The sequence below is a fragment of the Panicum virgatum genome, chromosome 3K (assembly GCF_016808335.1).
Source record: "Panicum virgatum strain AP13 chromosome 3K, P.virgatum_v5, whole genome shotgun sequence".
NCBI lineage: Eukaryota > Viridiplantae > Streptophyta > Magnoliopsida > Poales > Poaceae > Panicum > Panicum virgatum.
In genome coordinates, this window is record NC_053138.1 from 25,614,152 (window position 1) to 25,634,395 (window position 20,244).

Below are 20,244 nucleotides of genomic sequence, written 5' to 3' on the forward strand. Positions count from 1 at the left end.
TCCATTCTTCAAGGATGTGTCATATTGTTGTCTCCGAAAACTATTATATGACTTGGGTTTATCCAGATTTTGTTTTATTCACTACTAAAAGAAACATTTACCGCAACCTTTAAAAATGGCCTCGGAGGCAGGCACAATTTTTAACCGCCTCGGTTAATGCTCAGCGAAAATAGATTACAACACCGAGATGGTTAAAAAACTGCCTCGCAAAATGGATTAACCAAGGCGGTTGACCGCCTTGGTAAATACATTTATAGAGACGGACATATTACAACACCCGCCTCGGAAAATACAAGCCCATCCAGCCCATTATCGGCTCGATATCGCGCTCAGTAGATAAATAGAAGAGTTAGGGTTTCCAATCCTCATCCTGACTCCCTCTCTCTCTCTCCCAACCAGCGCTTTACTCCCTCCCTCCCTCTCACTGGGCCGACGCCGATGGGATGCCTCCGCCCTCTCCCTCCCTCCTTCACTCCGATGCACCGCCGCCCCTCCCTACCTGCTCCACCACGCGCCGGCGGGCGAGCGCGGCACCCTCCCCTCCCCCTCCCTCTCTCAATCCTGTCGAGCGGCGGATGCAGGCCGAGGGCGCGTGGCGGCAGCTCTAAGGGGGTCGCGGTGGCCGGATCCGGCGCCCTCCCCTCTCCTCCTCCTCCCCGGTTCCAGTGGGCGAGTGGCGGCGGTGCCCTCTTCCTCGATCCGGCACGCGGTGGCGGGCTCCCTCCTCCACGATCCGACGGCGGGCTCCCTCCTCCGCAATTCGGCGGCAGCGCGGCCAGAGAGGCTGGATCCAGCGGTGGACGGTGGGATGTGGCGGCTAGGGAGGCCGGATCCGGTGGCGCATGGGCCCTCCCCTCCCTGCCTCTCCTGTGTCGTGCTGCGCGGCGCGAGGGGCACCGCGGTGGCGCCAGGGGGTGGCGTCACTGGCGGGCGACGGCCGCTGTGGGGGAGCTCGAGCTTACGCTCGGCAGATCTGCGACGGGGCGCGGCAATGTGCACTGTGATGTTGGCTTTGAGGCAGTTGCAAAAACCGTCTCAGTTAATACTTTTTGCCCACCTCAGTAAAGATTTCTTTATTAGTGATTCTTTGTTTATCCTCTCTTCACCTGACAGTACAATAGTAGGACTGACGATACCGGGAACAACAAAATAGTGGCCCATGAATAGATAGGTGGATCACAGTTTTCTTTTTCTAGCACAGTCAAATTACCTACGAGGTTCAAACTCCATTATAACTTTTTTTTTAAAAAAAAGAGAAGATCTTACTAACTTCGAATCCAAGGTTCACCTTCCTGCCCTAGTTGCTCTCTCTACTACCTCTACCAAATTCCGGTTATCAAATATCAAATTCTATTTTCAGTTTACCCTAATGGTAACAAGCTAACATATTGTCAGGGTATGTACGACGACACACGACACATCCACGAGTCACGACCACCCACCATGGGCGGAGCCAGCTAGATTCCTGGGTATTCCCAGGAATACCCAACAAATTTGACAATACCTTAGACATATATCAGTTGCATATATGTATATATATTTTATACTATATAAAAGAAACGCTCTCGATCAGCAGCTCAGAGCTTCATCCCAATGCGAGACACTCTCCCCTTTGTAAGAGAAAGTTTAGGTACTCATGAATGTTAAGAGCATCTCCAGCAGACCGCCAATCTCATCTCCAATACCAAAAAAAAATGATTTTAGGTAATGCATGTACTCCAATAAACTACCAAACTCTTCCCCAATACCTAAATTTTTTTTGGCAATTCCTCAAAACTCACATCCTCTCCCCTACATGTAGGGGGATACGACCTCTCCCCTATCCACCGGTATTTTTGGCGCGAAGCTTCCTCCCGTCTCGCGCCACAACGCCTCGTTCTCTCCGTGCGCTGCCGCCCCCACCTCGACGTTGTTGCCCGGCGGCCCCGGCCTCGCTCCACTCTGCGGCCGCACCACCATGTAGCTGCAAGACCCACCCTATCTCCGTGCGCCCCTCCCCGATCCTTCTTCTTTGGCTCCCCCGCGCCGCCGCCAAGGATAGCAGCCCGTCGCCGCCGCGGGAGCCGATGCTCCTCCAAGGCCCCGCGCTCTTCGAGAGGCTCATCCCGCAACTCATGGAGGTGCCACAGCTCCGCCTGCGCGCAACGGAGCAGCCATCCCGAAACCTCGCTCTGCCATCCATGGAGGAGCTTTGGAGTCCACATCGGTGTTGCGCAGGGCACACCCGAGCAAGAAGGCGAGTGGGGCAGACGCTGCGCAGTTCCCTCCCGTCCCTGTTCTAGTTCCCATGCCGCAGAGTGCACCAGCTAGTGGCCCAAATGCAACGGGTGATGTTGGCATGGACGACGCCCACCACCTGCTCGACCAAATTCCTCCAAGGTGTGTTCTTGACTTCTTTGCAGTTCAGGCCTGCCTGCCTAGCCGCTGTCCGCCCGTAGCGGATGGTGCGGCCGTGCCTCGTGCGGAGCGGGCCCTCACCGCCGGCCTCACACTCTCGCCGCCGCTCGCTGGTGGCCTAGCCGCGCCGCCTCCTAGGCCTAGCGTTTGGTTGCCTGGCTTGGATTGGGGAGGGGCAGATTGGGGAGCAACGCACTGCATCACGCACGAGGACAAGCAACGCACTACATCACACACTGCATCACTGCATCACGTACTGCTAGTTCTTTTTATTATTTGTCGATGATTTAATTTTTGATAAACATTTATGATCGAATAGGTTCAGAATATCAAACTACTATACCAAACATTTTAAGCTACTAGATTCAGCATCTATTCAAAGTTAGTTCAATAATCCTAAATAGCATCATGTTCAAACATTATCCAAAACACATTTACGGTTCAATTTAACAGTTAAATCTAGTTGATTAACTGGGATCATGTGTATTTTACTGTGACGGTTAAATGTGATATTGATTATCTCCTATTCTTACAATATAGTTTAAATTCAGAGTGCATTATGCTCAGATGGTTATATGGATATATGCATCTTGTTTGCTGCATAGGCTGAAAGTAGTTCTTTATCTCTATTGCTGAAGATGATTGGTTAATTTTGTTATAATTCCATATATGCAGTGATCCAATGGCTAGTGGTGGTTCCTTTGTGGGTATGCTGAGTGATGATGTTGGTATAGATGAGCGCCAAAGTCCAAGTGGTGTGCTGTACCAAGGGCATGTGAGTAATTGATCCCTTGCTAATTTTCATCGCGATTGCTCATAATATATTGCTAACATAATATATTGCTAACTAATACTTGCTCAATTTGGTAGACGTGCTGAGCTAGAGTAGCTTCTTTGTTGTCCCAGCATGTGGTCTGATCTAATTTGATTGAAATAAAAAATAGGCTATCGCCATATATATTGGATATACACATTGCTGATGTTTCTGCACTGCAATATGAAAAAGTCATATCGTTTAGTTCTACCATATTGTTGTCATATTCATGTGTGAGTTAATCAGGACGTTTAATTATTTTTCCTTTTTGTGCAGATGAATTCACTTCTTGATTTGTTTTTTGACGATGAGTCCGATGAGTCTGATGATGACTTCGAGATGGCAGCAGTTTTGATTGCTGAGATGGAGAGGAATAAGCAGCCCAAGCATGGTGGTTCCATGCAAGGGCGTGAGGTGGTTCATCGGAACAAGCAGCAAGGCCATGATAAGCTATTTGAGGATTACTTTGCAAATAACCCTGTGTTTGGTCCGGTCACTTTCAGGCGACGGTTCAGGATGTCTAAGGCGTTATTCTTGCGAATTGCAGCCGCTGTGGAGGCTCATTGTCCATATTTCTAGCAGAAAAGGAATGCTGCTGGGGACCTTGGACATAGTTCTCTTAAGAAGATTACTGCAGCACTGCGCATGCTCGCTTATGGTGTTCCTGCTGATTCTCTTGATGATTGGCTTCATATTGCAGAAAGCACTATTATTCTGAGTTTGAAGAAGTTTGTGAAAGCAGTGATTGAAATCTATGGACAGCGATACTTGCGAGCACCAGATGCAGAGGACACTGCAAGACTTATGCAAATGGGTGAAGCAAGGGGGTTCCGTGGTATGCTTGGATCCATCGATTGCATGCACTGGAAGTGGAAAAATTGTCCCGCAGCATGGCATGGGCAGTTCACTGGACATTGTCATGATCCAACGATTATTCTTGAAGCTGTTGCATCATATGATCTATGGTTTTGGCATGCATACTTTGGGTTGCCTGGCTCTCACAATGACATTAACGTCCTGCAAAGGTCCCATTTGTTTGCACGGCTAGCTACTGGCGATGCTCCACCAGTAAACTTTGAAGTCAATGGCCATCACTACACAATGGGGTACTATCTTGCAGATGGCATATATCCTTCATGGTCCACATTTGTCAAGACAATAAGAAACCCCCAGGGTAACAAGAGAGCGCACTTTGCCCAAGCTCAAGAAGCAGCTAGGAAGGACATTGAAAGAGCATTTGGGGTGTTGCAATCAAGGTTTGCAATTGTCCGTGGACCTGCAAGATTTTGGGACCAAAAGACCCTGGGGCGTATCTTGACAGCATGTGTGATCATGCATAACATGATAATAGAGGATGAGAGAGGCCAACCGGAAGACTTCAACTATGAGCATGTGGGAACACGTGTGGTCCCTGAGAAGGATGAGAACCGGATCAAGAGATTTCTCGAAGTGCATCGCAAGATTGAAGATAGAGAGGCGCATGATCAACTCCGTGATGACCTTGTTGAACATTTGTGGCAAGTTCATGGACAATAGTTTTCTTCTCGTTGGATTAGGATTATCTAGTTTATTGTTTGCTTATTTTCTACAAAGGGCATTCACCAAGGTTAAGAATTGTAGCAGTTCTCCAAATAACCTTGATGAACATTGTGGTTTGCTACTGCCTGCTACTAGGTTGTACTGCTTTTTTTTTTGGGAAAAAACACTTGCCGACCTGCTGTTTGGAACTTTGAACATTGTTGTGCTGAAATTTGAGTGTTCATATACCTCAGATAGACATGCTGTTTGGAAATAGTGATCCATTTGGATTGTGCTCATGAAGAAAAAAAAGAGCAGAGTGGAATCGCAGATGGGCTCACGAAAGAGATATTAGAGAAACGGGCTGCATATAGGTTGCTTTGGAGGTGGTGTGGCCCAGTTACAAAATATGAGTAATGAGATATAGGTAATCTGCTCAAGGAGATTGAGAAAAATACTAATACCTATAATAGGAGGTCACCGTATATGGATGTTTTGGGGATGTGTTATTGGTAGTCTGCTGGAGATGCTCTAACATGTTGGTTAGCTAGTTACCCATTCTCCTGGCTTCTTAAACTATGTACTCCTATTACAAGAGCGTGATCTGCTGCTGCTCACGATAATCGGACCTACGGCCTCTAGTACATTTATGTGCGCATCCTTTAAATGAATAAAATTGCATCTTATTAGCATCTGCTTCTATATGGTAACAGACAAAATAGATTCTTTGATCCCTTTTTCCACTGTTTTTTCATTGTTTGATGATCATAGCGTCACAATCTTCCTCCTCTCTGACCCTAGATCTTCAACGCACAATACCAAACCTGTCACCACGATCAACATCCCTAATGATATCCATGCCACTCTATCGGATATGGATTAATCGAACTTTCATCAACAATGTTTATTATTCGGATTTACCTTTGAGTTCATTTGTTTGGAAAGCGGGAATATCCAACTCTAAAATCCTGGCTCCGCCACTGCCACCCACCCTGCCAGACGCGTCCAATCCGATCCTAGCTATCCCTCGTCCTTTTGCCTCTCACGCACTTAGATACGAGGTCATCACACACTTGCTCATCTCGAGCCTCAAAGCCTTGCCGTCGGCCGTTACATATAGCCGCTTGCTCGGGATGGCTTTCGCCCACGCACACTTGACTGCAAACCACTTGCTGCCTGAGCCAGAGAGACGCGCACTCTACCGTCCGGACAAAATGCCAGAAGATCCCCATCACGGCAGCCGCGGCAGCGCCCACCCAGTGGGCATGGACGTTGCTCGTGGCGGGCCTCCTGCCGACGGCAACGACGACGGCCACAACGCTGCCGCCGTCGGCCTCTGCTGGGGCCAGCCGAAGATCCCAGACCCGTTCGTCTGGCCCCTGGCCGACGCGCTGGCCTCGTCGGAGAGGGAGCTGGACGCGCCCGTGGTGGACGTCGGGGCCGCCGTGCGAGGCGGCGGCGACGGGATGCGCCGCGCCGCCGAGCAGGTCGCCGCGGCGTGCGCGAGCCACGGGCTGTTCCAGGTGACCGGGCACGGCCTCGACCCTGCGCTGGCGCGCGCCGCGCTCGACGGCGCCGCGGGCTTCTTCCGCCTCCCGCTCGCCACGAAGCAGCGCGCCCGGCGCGCCCCCGGGAGCGTGACCGGCTACGCCGCCGCCCACGTCGGGCGCTTCACGGCCAACCTGCCCTGGAAGGAGACGCTCTCCTTCGGCCACCGCGACCACCGGGCGGCCGGCGCCCACGTCGTCGTGGACTACTTCACCTCCGTCCTGGGCAGCGACTTCAAACCCTTAGGGTAAATAGATCGATCAACCATCTACTTCTCCATGCGCGATATATAGGTGTTCGATCGTTCACTTCTTGTAACATGTACACATGACATGAGTACCATGCACACACGCGTATATATAGGGTGGTGTACCAGGACTACTGCGAGGCGATGAAGCAGGTGTCGCTGGCGATCATGGAGGTGATCGGGGAGAGCCTGGGCGTGGGGCGGAGCTGCTACAGGGACTTCTTCGCCGACGGCTGCGCCATCATGCGGTGCAACTACTACCCGCCGTGCCCGGAGCCGGAGCGGGCGCTGGGCACGGGGCCGCACTGCGACCCCTCGGCGCTCACCCTCCTGCTGCAGGACGGCGCCGTCGACGGGCTCCAGGTGCTCGTCGACGGCGAGTGGCGCCCCGTGCGGCCCAGGCCCGGCGCGCTCGTCGTCAACATCGGGGACACGTTCACGGTACGTACTACGTCACCTACGTATATTGTACCCTAGCTAGCTCGCACACGCAGCTGGTGGTAGACGTATGTGTCGGCACGCGGGTCGATCTAGTCATCGTTCTTGCAATGGTAGACGTAATATCGTTTCCCGGAACCAAAGAGCGCATGTGTATGGGCCGTGGCAGTGTTCCCCAGGCCCAATGCGTCACGTAGTGGCGCTGTCGTTTAGCTCGACTGTCGACTGGCTTTAGCTCACTTTCTAGCAAAGCTGCAGGTGGTACTACTACTACTACGTTTGGTTACGCCGCGGCCGGTTGCAGCTGGTACAGACATGGGAAGTTTATCCGGAGCACACGTCACCTTCATGCTCCTGTATTCGTGTCACACATCGGTGATCCCCAAGTTTTAAACTTTTTTCCTTTTTTTACAAAGAAAATAGAAAGAAAGAGAGAGTATGAGCTATGCAAATTATCAGCAAAGAGATCATAACTAAAAGTTGTAGCTAAAAAATTGCGATGCTATTTATTATGCGCAAACTATGCTTTGAAAGTAATATATTGATCATTAGTAGTCAATGCGATGCAATTTTTTAGATAAAAAAGAAGATAAAATCATCGACTTCTTTATTTACACTAACACACATAGATATTCATCTCTTTTCAAATATATAAAGCCACTAAGATTTAAACCTTGGTGAATCAAGTGCATTCACCTAAAAATCCAACACTATATGTTTACGGACTAATTAAATAAAGTACTGCATGCTAGAGCCAAACATAAAATTTAGAGGCTCATCAGTTGCTCGTTGTCTGTTAGCTTAATGAATGTAGACGATCGAGCTCAAATGGCTGCTGCCTACCCAAGTGGTGGCAAAAAGGAAACCACTAGCTTAGTTGTTTCAGGAAAACCAAGTTCATGGAGTGAAGTATATCAGATCACGAACACTATGTCCCTATATATGTATTCTACATACATACACACCTAAGGTTTTGTTTGGATCCAAGTACTAATGGGTGAAAAGTGCTAAACTTTAGCAATAGATCATCCAAATAGAAATATTAATGGATGAACTACACTTTAACAAAGTGTCAAAAAGGAGTCTAAGCTTTAGCTAGAAGAAGAGAGTTATTAACGAGTGCTAATAGCACTTTTCTTACTAATAGCATTTTTCTTACTTATATACTAACACTTTCCAAAAAAAATTAGGATTCAAAATTTATCCCAAAAAAATAAGTCATCTTACTCTATTTAAAAGTACATGTGCATGAAAGGATCAGCTGGTGCCAAATATGGATAATAAGTAGAGGCAAATATGGTCAATTTATCTTTTTGTTAATTTATCCTAGAATTTCTAGGATGACTTGTTTTCTGGGATAGAGGGAGTATCTAGCTAAACTTTAGCTGAGCTAAACTTTCGCAACTGCTAAACTTTAACTCTAGACAATCCAACAAACAAGACCTAAGCTAAGTCAGGCAGCAGGCCCATATCGCACACGAGACCGCTAGATATAGCCTTAGATCCCCTTGTCCGTGCATCCAATTTCACTTGGAGCACGAGCACTACTGAGGCGCCGCCGAAAGTTTAGTGCGAACCTACGCCCAAAACACCCGGCCGGCTGGATGGTGCGGTTACTCGTCTCTTTCACCATCCGTGCCGGCGTCGGGAGGGATAGATTGGAAATAATGGCTACAGGGTCCTTTCTCTTTTAAGTCGGCCCCCCGTTGGACGCTTGTCTGTTTTGGACTGTAGCTCGTCGCCGGACAGGGACGACGACGCAGGCCGGCCGGCGTCCCTTCGGCGACGGAGACATCCGATGGACAGCGGGGCGCAGGCAGTGCAGTGGTGGCCCGCACTACCGGAATTGGCTAATTCACCGTGTGCACCAAGCACACGGCAAAGGCTTAGTAGGTACACGGTGAAGTCTTCGCCGTCGGTGGCCGACGGCGAAACCCCGACAGCAGCGCTAGGCACGGCAAAAGCCTAGTTTGCCATGTGCCATTTATCGGGCACACGGCAAACACATTCGCTGTGTATATCCAAGGGTACACGGCAAAAAAAGACATTGACATCGTAACGACGGCCTAACGACGTGACATAAGACTTCGCCGTGTGCCAGAAAGTAGGCACACGGCGAAATTTCCCACTTCGCTGTGTGCCACCAAGACAGGCACACGGCGAACTTGGTCACGCGGGGCCCAGCAGCAGAGCTTTTCGCCGTGTGCCCTGGGCTTTGGCACACGGCAAAGTGTTTAGGTTCGCCGTGTGCCTTTTTCCTGGCACACGGCGAATAATGGTCAGTTCGCCGTGTGCCCGGTCTTGGCACACGGCGAACTTGCTGTTCAGGCTGGCCAAATGGTCACTTTGCCGTGTGCCTAGTCCCTGGCACACGGCAAAGTGACCAAACAAATCCTTTTTTTTTGTTTTTCACGTATAAAGGACCCCATATCACAACATATATATCACAGGCATTACATATCACATATATATCACAACAAACATCACAGGCACTATATATCACAATATATATATATCACAACTAGCCACAAATAACTTCAAACACATCCAGAAGTCCAATGCAAGGTCCTACAAGTTCACAACATATCCAGAAGTTCACAAATACATATCCAGAAGTTCACAAGTCTATAAATATTGAAATAAACTAGTTTATGGCTGCGGTGGGCCGTCGAACGGTGGTGGGCAGCCGAACTGAGGTGGGAACAACTGTTGTGGGAGCGTCGGTGAGATGTCCGACGACAAGTCTGGCATATTCGATGCCGCCGATAGATTCTGCAAAAAATGTAAGACAGTAAATTGCAGGTGAGACAAAAACCAAGTTCTCAAGTTATAATTTAAACAAGTCTAAATATGTAGGTCCCCTAAATCGTTAAGTGAGTAATGTAAGTCACAATCTCTAAATATAAAGTTCTCTAAGTATCTAATACTTCAAAAGAAACTAAAGGGTTTTCAAGATACTCACCGGAGGAGTAGTAGGAGCAGGAGCCACAGGGAAGGCTGGGATGGGATTACCCATTTGGACAGAAAGACTTTAAATATAGTTGTACATCTAGACCATCTCGACCGCCTGCTTCTGCTCGTTCTCTTGTCGTATCCTCCTCTCTTCGGCCAACGCCGCCTCGTACGCCGCCTGTTGCGCTTGCATTTGGTGCTACAATAGTTCATGACAATGTTACAATGCAAAGCAAATATATGTACAAAACAAAAGAACTATGAATAAATAAGAAATAACATGAAGTTCCTGCACTTGGAGCTGCGACGCGGACAGCCGTGGGCGTATGGCTGGGCTATTGGCCGTGCTCCTCGCTCGAATCTGGGAGAGGGTGGGAGTGCTGGCCGTGTCTACAAGGCCATCGCCAATGTAGTAGCTCCCATGTTTCTTGCCTCCTCCCACCCTCATAATGACTTCTCCATCAAGGGGCTGGGTCCTCAGATCCCAGTCTGGCCCATGGACCTGTCTTCCCATCTCTGTGTACGCCTGGATACGACTGTGGATGGACGGGTTGATGTACGCCGAGGGCGGGTCGTCAGGGTTGTAGGTGACATTGGATGTCGCCTTGCCCTTGCGGGCCAGAGCCCATCCCACGAACGCGTTGCACTCCTGGCCTTCATGTGAGGACGACTGCGAAAAAGGAAGAAGTTGATTATAAATTATGCTGAATTGAACGTTAGATTAGAGAAATGAGTCTGTGTAGTGTGTACCCATCTAGCCCTGTGCTCGTCGTTGTTGAGGTTGCCTTGATGGTGCGCTGGACTTGGCATCATCAATCCCCGCTGCCGGCCAGCGTCGTGCAAAGCCTGCCACTCGGGGTCGAACCACTTGTCCACTATGCGCTCCCAGCACACGGTGTCATTACGACACCACCACGCAGGAACCTACACGTGATCAAATGCATGACATGTATGAAGAGAGACATTTATCGATGTTTTTCATCTTATAATAAATTTGATCTTACCTGTAAATATTGCTCTCGGGTCAGTTCAAATCCCTCGCCTCAGTCTTCCCGATCTTCTACTTTAGGAAATGTGCACAATAGTTGATGACGCACTGGACTTGCGCCTCATAATGCATGTCCTTCATGAGTTTAACGCATCGATTGTGAGCCACAATCGCCACCCGCTCCTCATATCCCTTGTCACACCTGTAAAAATCCTGCATATAAAGACGATGGATCATGTCATTATTAACAAAATGTTCAATGAATGTGATGTATTGACCATTTTTTGCCAGGGAAAACTTACCCAGAGCTCGGCCTTTACCCGCTCTGCCGCTCCGATCCAACTGATCATTGTTGGCGGCGATGTAGTGGTCCCACGTCCAGGCCGGCTCGTACCGTCCTTGATAGTGGACCAGGCCAGGGAAGTGTTCCCTACACAAAAGACCCAGGATGCCGTTGACCTTGCGTTTGTGAGCACCGCCACTGAGGACAGTCCAACTCCTGCAAAAGTGATTAAGAGAAAATATTAGTTTGTACCGTGATTTTCGAGTTAGGAAATGAAAAAGTAGTAATGACATGTCAAATTACTTACATATCCCCGCTCGGTCGAATCAGCGGGCGCAAGGCAACATGTATCGGCCTATATGGGAGTCGCGAAGGACCTCGCAACCAGACAGCCGGCGTAGAGGTATCCTCGGCCGTGTCCTCCTCAGACGACTCCCCCTCCTCCTCCTGCGCGTCCGCCTGCCACTCCTCCTCCTCCCGCTCCTGCTCCTGCTCCTGGGCAGGCTCCACCTCCTCCTCCTCCTCCTCCTCCTCCTGAGACGGCGGTACAAGCGAACGCTCTCGACGCCTCCTGCCTCCACCCTTCCCTCGACCCCTCTTGGGTCCACCCTTCTCTTGACCCTTGCCTCACCCCAACCCGGAACTCCTATCGGAGCCCTCACCAGCATCCAAGTGTGGCATCATTCTTCTATATAGTGAGGCGACCGATCATTGAAGTCCACCGCTCGGCATCTTTCTTCAATCACCTGCAATTAAAAATAGTAAACCAATCAGCACATATATATACAAAACGATCTTATAAAGAGAAAGAAAATAAATGCGACATAATTAGAAAGTAACATTAATAAATCAATTAGTACGGATCATACATGTATTAGAAATAATCATCTTCATCGGGAATAGCTGGATCATATGTCTCATCATCACTATCACGCAAGTCGAGAAGTTCAAGCCCGTGCTCTAACGGTGGAATTTCATCCTCATTGTCATTGCCTAATTGTAATTGCTCAAGTAATTCTAGGTCCTTCGCATTACGAACCTCCTCACCAGCATCCTCGTCATCAACCATTTCATCATCGTGTACTTCCATTTCGATCACTTTGGTTAAGTCTATCAAAAAATGTCCTTCAAGGCCATCTTCTTGAAAGAATTCCCCGTCATATGTGTTTGGGTCTATGTTGTAATCCTCATTATTTGGAATAGGTACTTTACCATGTGGTGATACCTTATACACAACGTCCCAACCCATAAGGCGATCGTCAGTTTTGCACGGATATGAGAGATAATAAACTTGCGTGGCTTGTTGAGCCACAATATACACATCGTCTCCTGGATACACTGATGACTAGCGAATTTCGACTAGGCCGAGATGAGGGGTCCGTCGCACTTCGTTAGGATCAAACCAATGGCATTTGAATATGACAGGCTTAAGAGGTTTGCAACCATGAAATGTGAGTTCATAGATTTCTTCAATTATGCCATAATACTCGACCCCATCAAGGGCTGTCGTACAAACTCCGGAATTTATTGTTCTTCGATTGGGCCGACTCTGCTCGTGGCTTCTTGTGTGAAAGCGATATCCATTAACGTCATAACCGGAATATGACAAGACCCTATAGGCACAACCGTTGGCAACCTGTCTCAACTCGGGACACATAGACGCGTCATTTTGGGCCTGCAGGTAGAAGCATGATGATTTGTCATACTATTCGCACAGATAAGAAACTTCAAATGTCTAACAAGCATGATGGTTTGTTATACCTTGTGCTTGAACCAAGATATGAAATCGGGGGCTCTTTGTCCCACACCGGATTTAAGAAGGACGTCAACTTCCTGCGGGGTTGGATCTCTTCAGCGATGCCAGAATTGTTGAGTAAATTCCCTATATAAACGAGAGGTAAAGGGGGTTGGATGCAGAATACTTAATACTCGAGGAAATAGTTTGTTGAGAACTTACTGTATGTACGGCTCGACTTCCACTAGGTTCGTCAACACATACATCATGATAGTGTGCAACTCTTCATTGAGCAAGGCCTTAGGAGTCGCACCACTTGCACTTCCAAGTTGCCCTTTGAATAGGCTAAGGTTCGTTTCATGTTCGGCTTCATTGTAACGAGTGAGTGGATTGTGCACGCTTGGAAGGGTTTCACTATAGTATTTTGTTGTGTAGTTCGAGACCTCATTCAGAATGTATGCTTATGCAATGGAAGCTTCTATTTTGCATTTATTTTTGCATTTGGTTCGAAGGATTTTTTGTTGTCTCTCAATCGAGTAGCACCAACGTCCCTGAACAGCCCCCCCCCATCCGTGCCTCATACGGGGGGGTGCAAAATCATATGCTGCATCGGATTGAAGAAGCCGGGTGGAAAGATTTTCTTCAACTTACAAAGCAACACAGGGGCCAATTTTTCCATTTGTTCAACTACAGCCCGAGACAACTCCTTAGCACATAGCTGGCGGAAGAAATTGCTTAACTCCGCCAGCACTTGCCAGACATGGTCAGGGAGATAGCCTCGAACCATCACCGGAAGAAGCCGCTCAATCCATATGTGGTAGTCATGACTCTTCAGCCCATTGATTCGCATAGTAGATAAGTTCACCCCTCTCCTTAGATTCGCTGCATACCCATCGGGGAAAATTAAAGTCTGGAACCATTCTAGTACTTCTTTCCTTTGGTGCTTCTTCAGGACGAATTCAGCTGCAGGCTTTTTCCATTTCTTACCATCTTTGGGTGGCGGAATATTCAGTTTTGGTCTATCTCATAAACTAGCTTGATCCACTCGGGCCTTAACATTGTCCTTTGTTTTATCAAGAATGTCCATGATTGTACCCAAAGTGCCTCAGTCATATTTTTTTCCGAGTGCATCATATCAATGTTATGAGGAAGAAGAAGATCATCCATGTAGGGGAGCCTCCACAGGCCCGACTTCTGAGTCCAGGCATGTTCTTCGCCATAACCCACAAAACCACCACCTTCTTTAACCCTCAGCGACTGTAACCACTCACGGACCGCGACACCTGACATCATCTGCGGTGGAGGTTCATCAACCACGACACCTTTCGTAAAGTTCTTGATGGCATGTCGGAGTGGATGGTCAATAGGGAGGAATTGTCGGCGCTTGTCGAACAAAGAATACTTGCCACCCTTCGCCAACCAGATGAACCTAATAGCTGCCTTGCATACTGGGCAAGGGAACTTCCCGTGCACACACCAGCCGCAGAATATCGCATACGCTGGCAAGTCATGCAGTGAGTATATGTACCACACTCGCATTTTGAAGTTTGTCTTTGTAGCTCGGTCATATGTCCATACACCTTCCTCCCAAGCATGGAGCAAATCATAAATAAGAGGCTCCATATACACACTCATATTATCCCACGGATATCCAGGAATTATCAACGACAAGAATATGTTTTGTCGTTGAAAGATAACTCCAGGGGGGAGGTTGAGGGGGATAACAAACATGGGCCAACAACTGTACGGGGCATCCGTCATTCTATAAGGATTGAATCCATCTGTTGCCAATGCAACACGTACATTTCGAGCCTGCAGAGCTTTCATTGTGTGACGCCTGTCAAAATGCTTCCATGCTTCACCATCGGATGGATGTATCATCTTCTCAAGACGGTAGCATTTGCCGTTTTTGTGCCATCTCATCTGTTGTGCTGAATCCTCTGTCATGAACAGACGTTGGATTCTCGGTATGAATGGAAGGTACCGTACGATTTTCATGGGGATTTTGAGCTGCTTCTTTTGACCATCACCAGAATCTACCTCCAGCCACCTAGATGATTTACATTTTGTACAATAATTTGCGCCTGCATGTTCTTTCCTAAACAATATGCATCCCTTCGGACAAGCATGTATCTTCTCATATGGTATCTTAAGACTACGAAGATGTTTTTGTGCCTCGTACATGCTCTTTGGAAGAATGTGTCCTTCCAGAAGCAGACTACCAAAAACCATCAACATTTTGTCGAAGTCATCTCGACTAATGCCACACTCAGACTTTAGGGCCAGTACGCGTGCAATAGCATCGAACTGAGAAACATTGGTATGCTGGTGAAGTGGTTTCTGTGCCGCAGACAACATGTCGTAATACTGCTTTGCCGTAGGCTCTGGCGGTTCCTCTCTAGGTCCTTCTTTGAAGTGTGCTTCATGAAAGTTTGCTAACATGTCTGCGCAACCGGCATCAGCATCATAATCATCGATGCGTTGTCTGACTACCTCTTCTCTCGCACGATGGGCTTCACCATGGCAGATCCACCGGGTATAGTTTTCCACAAACACATTTGTGATAATATGTTTACCCATAGTGAGTTGTGATTGATGTATCCTATTTTGACACTTGGTGCATGGACATGGCATTCTACTCTATCCTCTATCAAATGCCTTTTCCAAAAAGTCATTGACCTTTAGAGCAAACTCAATATACTCTTGTTCGCTCTGCCAGCCCTTGTACATCCACTCACGATCATCCATTCTTTAACATACGAGCGAGAAATTTAAAAATCGATTTCATATACACGATATCTAACAAACTCTAATAGATGAAGATAGGTCCTAATCCCACCCGAGGAAGCGTAGATATGGTTGGTTTCCATGATCCACTCTTAGCCGAGACAGAATTTCGGCAGCACCTCCCCGCTGCTCTCCAAATACACATCCTGTCAAGGAGATTGTGTATCTGGAGAACAACAGGGAGGTGATGCCAAAACTCTGGCACGGATCGGAGTTGACCATGAAAACTAACCATATCTACGCACCCTTGGGCTGTCCAAATGACGTGGACAATTCGAAACACATACGGTTCCATATATGCAAAGAGCTACATATTTCGAACCGTATCTCTTTCGAACGGGAGACGCCTAGGTTACGTGAAGCACAAACAAGATAAGTAAATGAAAGTCTGTGATGACTCACCTAACTGTCCTGCAAAGTGACGAGTCAAGAACGGTGCCACAACCTCTCCTAAAAAACAACTACATAGTATCAATAATTGAACATTTCAGTTTCAAATTCTGCAAAAATAAAACAACACAATGGTCGACAACCAACAAACATGCCGCAGATATGTTCCCTTTCATTTGAACTTGAAGCATAAGAAACCTAAAATAAATTCATGACCGCCATTAAACCATGTGACACATCCAGCCCAATCTTAACATCATCGCACCCGAGTTGTTGCTTGGGCATGGATATGTCACATGGTTCCATGACAATCATGATAAGCATATCCATAGAACAGAAATAACACACTTCGACTAACACTCATGCTCAAGCTCAAGGTCAATATATATATAGCATATATCATCACAGGCAATACAATTTTCTATCCAAAATACTCTACATCGGTGGCGAGAGCGGCAAAGTGAGATACAACTACCTACCAGGCAATCGAGTTTTCTATCTAAACTAGTGACATACAACTACCTACCAACAAACTAACTAAAAGCACTACCAAAATACAGGATGCGAAATTTTTGTTCAAGTCCTCACCTAGGAGCTTAACGGCGAGTGACCTTCTTCTTCTCCTGCAACGGCGAGCGGAGAGAACCTCCGATCTTCTCCTCTTCACGGCCGGCTCCTCTTCCTTCTTCTCCCCACGGCCGCCGCCTCCTCTTCCTGCTCTTCCTTCTATGTTCGGCCGGCTCCTCTTCCTCCTCTCCTCCTCCTCCTCCTCCTCCTCTTCCACCTCTCCTGCTCCTCCTCCTAGGCCCGCCGGCAGGGGCGTGTGCCGCGCACCTCCTCCTACTGGGCCCGTGGCTGGCGGGGGCGTCGGGCGGCCGAGGCGTCTGCTGGCCGGGGGTGCGTGTGGCCGGGCCCGGGGGCGGGGCGCGTGCGGCCGGGGCGGAGCTTGGCCGGCGGGGGCGTCGAGCGGCCGGGGCGTTAGGCGGAGCTCGGCCGACAGGGGCGCGTGCGGCCGCCGGGGGCATCGGGCGGCTGGGAGCGCGTGCGGCCGGGGCGGAGCTCGGCCGGCGGGGGTGCGTGCGGCCGGGGGCGTCGGGCGGAGCTCGGCCGCCGGGGGCGCGTGCGGCTGCCGGGGGTGTCGGGCGGCCGGTGCAGGGGGCGGGGCGCTTGCGGCCGGGGCGGAGCTCGGTCAGCGGGGGCGTCGGGCGGAGCTCGACCGGCGAGGGCGCGTGCGGCCGGGGGCATCGGGCATCGCGCAGCCGGGGGCGGGGTGCGTGCATCCGGCGGCGTCGGGCGGCGGCGCGTGCGCTCGAGGGCCAGCTGAGTGAGAGAGTGAAAGAGTGAGAGGGCGCAGCACAGGCGAAACGGATAAGTGTCCGCTCGTTCGCCATGTGTCAGATTTAGGACACACGGCGAACACGGGGGCACACGGCAAAACTTTTTTTTATTTTAAATTTTAAATCAGTCTATGGAAAAAAAATACGGCAAAACACCACTTTGCCGTGTGCCAGGGGTATGGCACACGGCAAAAAAGTTCTTTGCCGTGTGCCAGGGGTATGGCACACGGCAAAGATGTTCTTTGCCGTGTGCCATACCCCTGGCACACGGCAAACCTTCTTTCTTTTCATTCAAATTTGGAAACATGTTTCACTAAGTTTAACGAAATGTATGTTGCAAAGGATTATCAAATTAACTAAACATATCACTAGAAGTCTTTATTTCAAAATTTTTTATTTTTCTATGCGTGTACATCTCAATTTGAATATTCCGACTTTAATTCTATGGGTACTAAAAAATTCAAAAAATGGCAAACAAATTCAGAAATTTATCATGATTGGACATGAACTACTTTTATGTGGTGTATTGCCCATATAAAAAGTTTAGAACTCAAATTAATACTTGCAAATCATTACGCATACACACAAAACTTAAATCTTTAAAAGTATATGGATCTTTTCCGGGGAAACAACAGTTTGTAAGCAACATTTGTGAAAAAAGTGAATAATCCAACCATATTTTTACCAGAGACTATATATGATGACATGAGATCGTGACAAATTTCATAATTTTTAGTTCACATTTCAAATTTATATAATTTATAAATGTTTATCCGTAATATTTCTATTCAAGAGCTAGTTCAGTGGTTCGTGCTGTTTACTTTTATTTTGCCGTGTGCAATAGGGCCAGCACACGGCAAAACCTAAAGTTTGTCGTGTGCCTCTCTCTAGCACACGGCAAACACTAACCTTTACCGTGTGCCTAACTCCAGCACACGGCAAAGGACACGCCGTCCACAAGCCGTTATTGAAGCGTCAACAGGTCCATGACGTCGCCGTGTGCTGCCCCGAGGCACATGGCAAAGATTAAGGTTCGCCGTGTGCAAACCTATGGCTCACGGCGAAGTTTGACGGCGTTGAGCCGCAATCCACGGCCGTTAACGTGGATGGCCGGCCGGCGCACGTGGAGCCCGCTTCGCCATGTGTCGTGGTTGGGGCACACGGCGAATTTAATCTTGGCCGTGTGCCAGTCCGGGAGCACACGGCGAACTTAATTTTTGCCGTGTGCTTTTGTTTCGCCGGTGTTTCGTTTTCTACGCACGGCATATTGGCTCTTCGCCGTGTGTCCGAGAAATAGCACACGGCAAATCTTTAGGCATACGGCGAACTCGCGGTTTCCGATAGTGCCGGCCGGGTACCTGACGCCGTCCTCTTCTCCGAGATAGTTTCGGCGCTTGGCTGGCTAGCTACGCATGCGTGCCCTAGCCTAGCGCCGCTGCGTGCGTGGCCAAGTCGAAGCGCGCGGCGCGGCAGCCGGCATGAGCATCGGCTGAGATCTAGCGAACGTACGTCCGCTGTCCGCATGCTCGCGGCGCGCGTGCGTCCAGCCGGCCGTACGTCGTCGTACTAGCTGGCCAGGCTCCGATCCCCCAGCGTTTTTCCTGTCGTCGCGTTCCGTCTTGGCATTTTTGCACACTTCCAATCAAATTAATCTAGTACCACTCCGATCCATGCGGACGTTACGGCCTACCACAAGCTGAGATCGATCGACATGCGATTGTACGCCACACGCACAGATCCCGATCTCTAGTTTATCTACGGATCCGAAGTTTCACTTCGATCTCTCTTCTTGCGCGTGCAGGCGCTGTCCAACGGGCGGTACCGGAGCTGCCTGCACCGCGCGGTGGTGCATCGGGAGCGGGAGCGGCGGTCGCTGGCCTTCTTCCTCTGCCCGCGCGACGACCGCGTGGTGCGTCCGCCGCCGCGCCTCCTCGCCGCCGCCCGCGGCCCCGAGGAGCGCCGGCGGCGATACCCGGACTTCACCTGGGCCGACATGGCGCGCTTCACGCAGCGCCACTACCGCGCCGACGCCCGCACGCTCGACGCCCTGGCGCGCTGGCTCGGCGCGGCCGGCGCCCCCACCTGCGCCGCGGCGACGTCGGCATCCCAGAGCCATGACAAGGCGCAAGAGTAGACAGCTTAGCTAGCTACCTTTGGCTAGCCAAGTGCTGCTGCTACTAGATTATTAGTGTGGTGGTAGCTTGTCGATCTGTATCAATTGTTCTAGCTAGCTCATGTATCCGGAGCTAGCCCATGGTATGGTATAATATTGTAAGTTATCTACTACGTACTGGATGCGTATCAAGCTCTATCCGCGTGTAAGTGACATGCCTTATTACTAAGCTAAAAGGAGTGTGTGTATGTGGCATGCATGTGTCCTAAAAGAATCCATTAAAATAAGGCTTCAGCTAAGGTGTTTTTTATATAACCCTGCTTATATATACTAGCTAGATTATGTAATCCGAAGTAAGCATATCTTGAACAACGTATAGGATTATGATTATCTTATGGTATAGATTATATAATCTGAAGAATAATATGTGATGTTTGTTGGCTATCTAATCTAGAAGGCGGGAAAGATATTTCCACACGTGTATGTAGTTGGGGCCACATGGCCTATCTCGACCATTCATTTCTCTCACACGATATTCATCCAACATTAAACTTCTCAACTATTCGTCCCTAATCTTACAATCCAATGCTATATGAATAAAATTTTGGAGATACTAACTTCATTCCAAAGTACAGGACGTAGTATATATAATTCCAGAGGATCAAATTTGGACCAATACTTATTCAAAATTCTATGC

At 49.0% G+C, this 20,244-nt stretch overlaps 2 protein-coding genes across 9 annotated transcripts; both read left to right on the top strand.

Annotated features, from left to right (window-relative positions):
• The first annotated feature begins 514 nt into the window (after nt 1-514).
• On the top strand, nt 515-4,938 carry LOC120698643. 8 transcript variants are annotated; one of them, XM_039982343.1, is made up of 3 exons: nt 515-1,038; nt 3,073-3,172; nt 3,524-4,938. In XM_039982343.1, exons 1-3 carry the CDS (start codon nt 809-811, stop codon nt 3,788-3,790), a joined length of 597 nt encoding a protein of 198 aa, XP_039838277.1. In that variant the 5' UTR covers nt 515-808; the 3' UTR covers nt 3,791-4,938. The 8 variants fall into 8 exon arrangements, with proteins under 8 accessions (XP_039838277.1, XP_039838276.1, XP_039838274.1 ...); XM_039982342.1 differs by having other exon boundaries at nt 525-1,038; nt 3,488-4,938; XM_039982340.1 differs by having other exon boundaries at nt 575-1,038; nt 3,488-4,938.
• An 862-nt stretch (nt 4,939-5,800) lies between these two features.
• On the top strand, nt 5,801-19,842 carry LOC120698645 (gibberellin 20 oxidase 2-like). Its single transcript, XM_039982346.1, has 3 exons — nt 5,801-6,524; nt 6,641-6,965; nt 19,236-19,842. The coding sequence occupies exons 1-3, from the start codon at nt 5,863-5,865 to the stop codon at nt 19,566-19,568; spliced, it is 1,320 nt and encodes a 439-aa protein (XP_039838280.1). The 5' UTR covers nt 5,801-5,862; the 3' UTR covers nt 19,569-19,842.
• Nucleotides 19,843-20,244: the final 402 nt, after the last annotated feature.

Coding starts and splice junctions, on each gene's coding strand:
- LOC120698643 (XM_039982340.1), top strand. CDS start 3,857: ATGCTCGCTTATGGTGTTCCTGCTGATTCTCTTGATGATTGGCTTCAT.
- LOC120698645 (XM_039982346.1), top strand. CDS start 5,863: ATGGCTTTCGCCCACGCACACTTGACTGCAAACCACTTGCTGCCTGAG. Junction 6,525..6,640: donor AGCGACTTCAAACCCTTAGG/GTAAATAGATCG, acceptor GCGTATATATAG/GGTGGTGTACCAGGACTACT. Junction 6,966..19,235: donor ACATCGGGGACACGTTCACG/GTACGTACTACG, acceptor TTGCGCGTGCAG/GCGCTGTCCAACGGGCGGTA.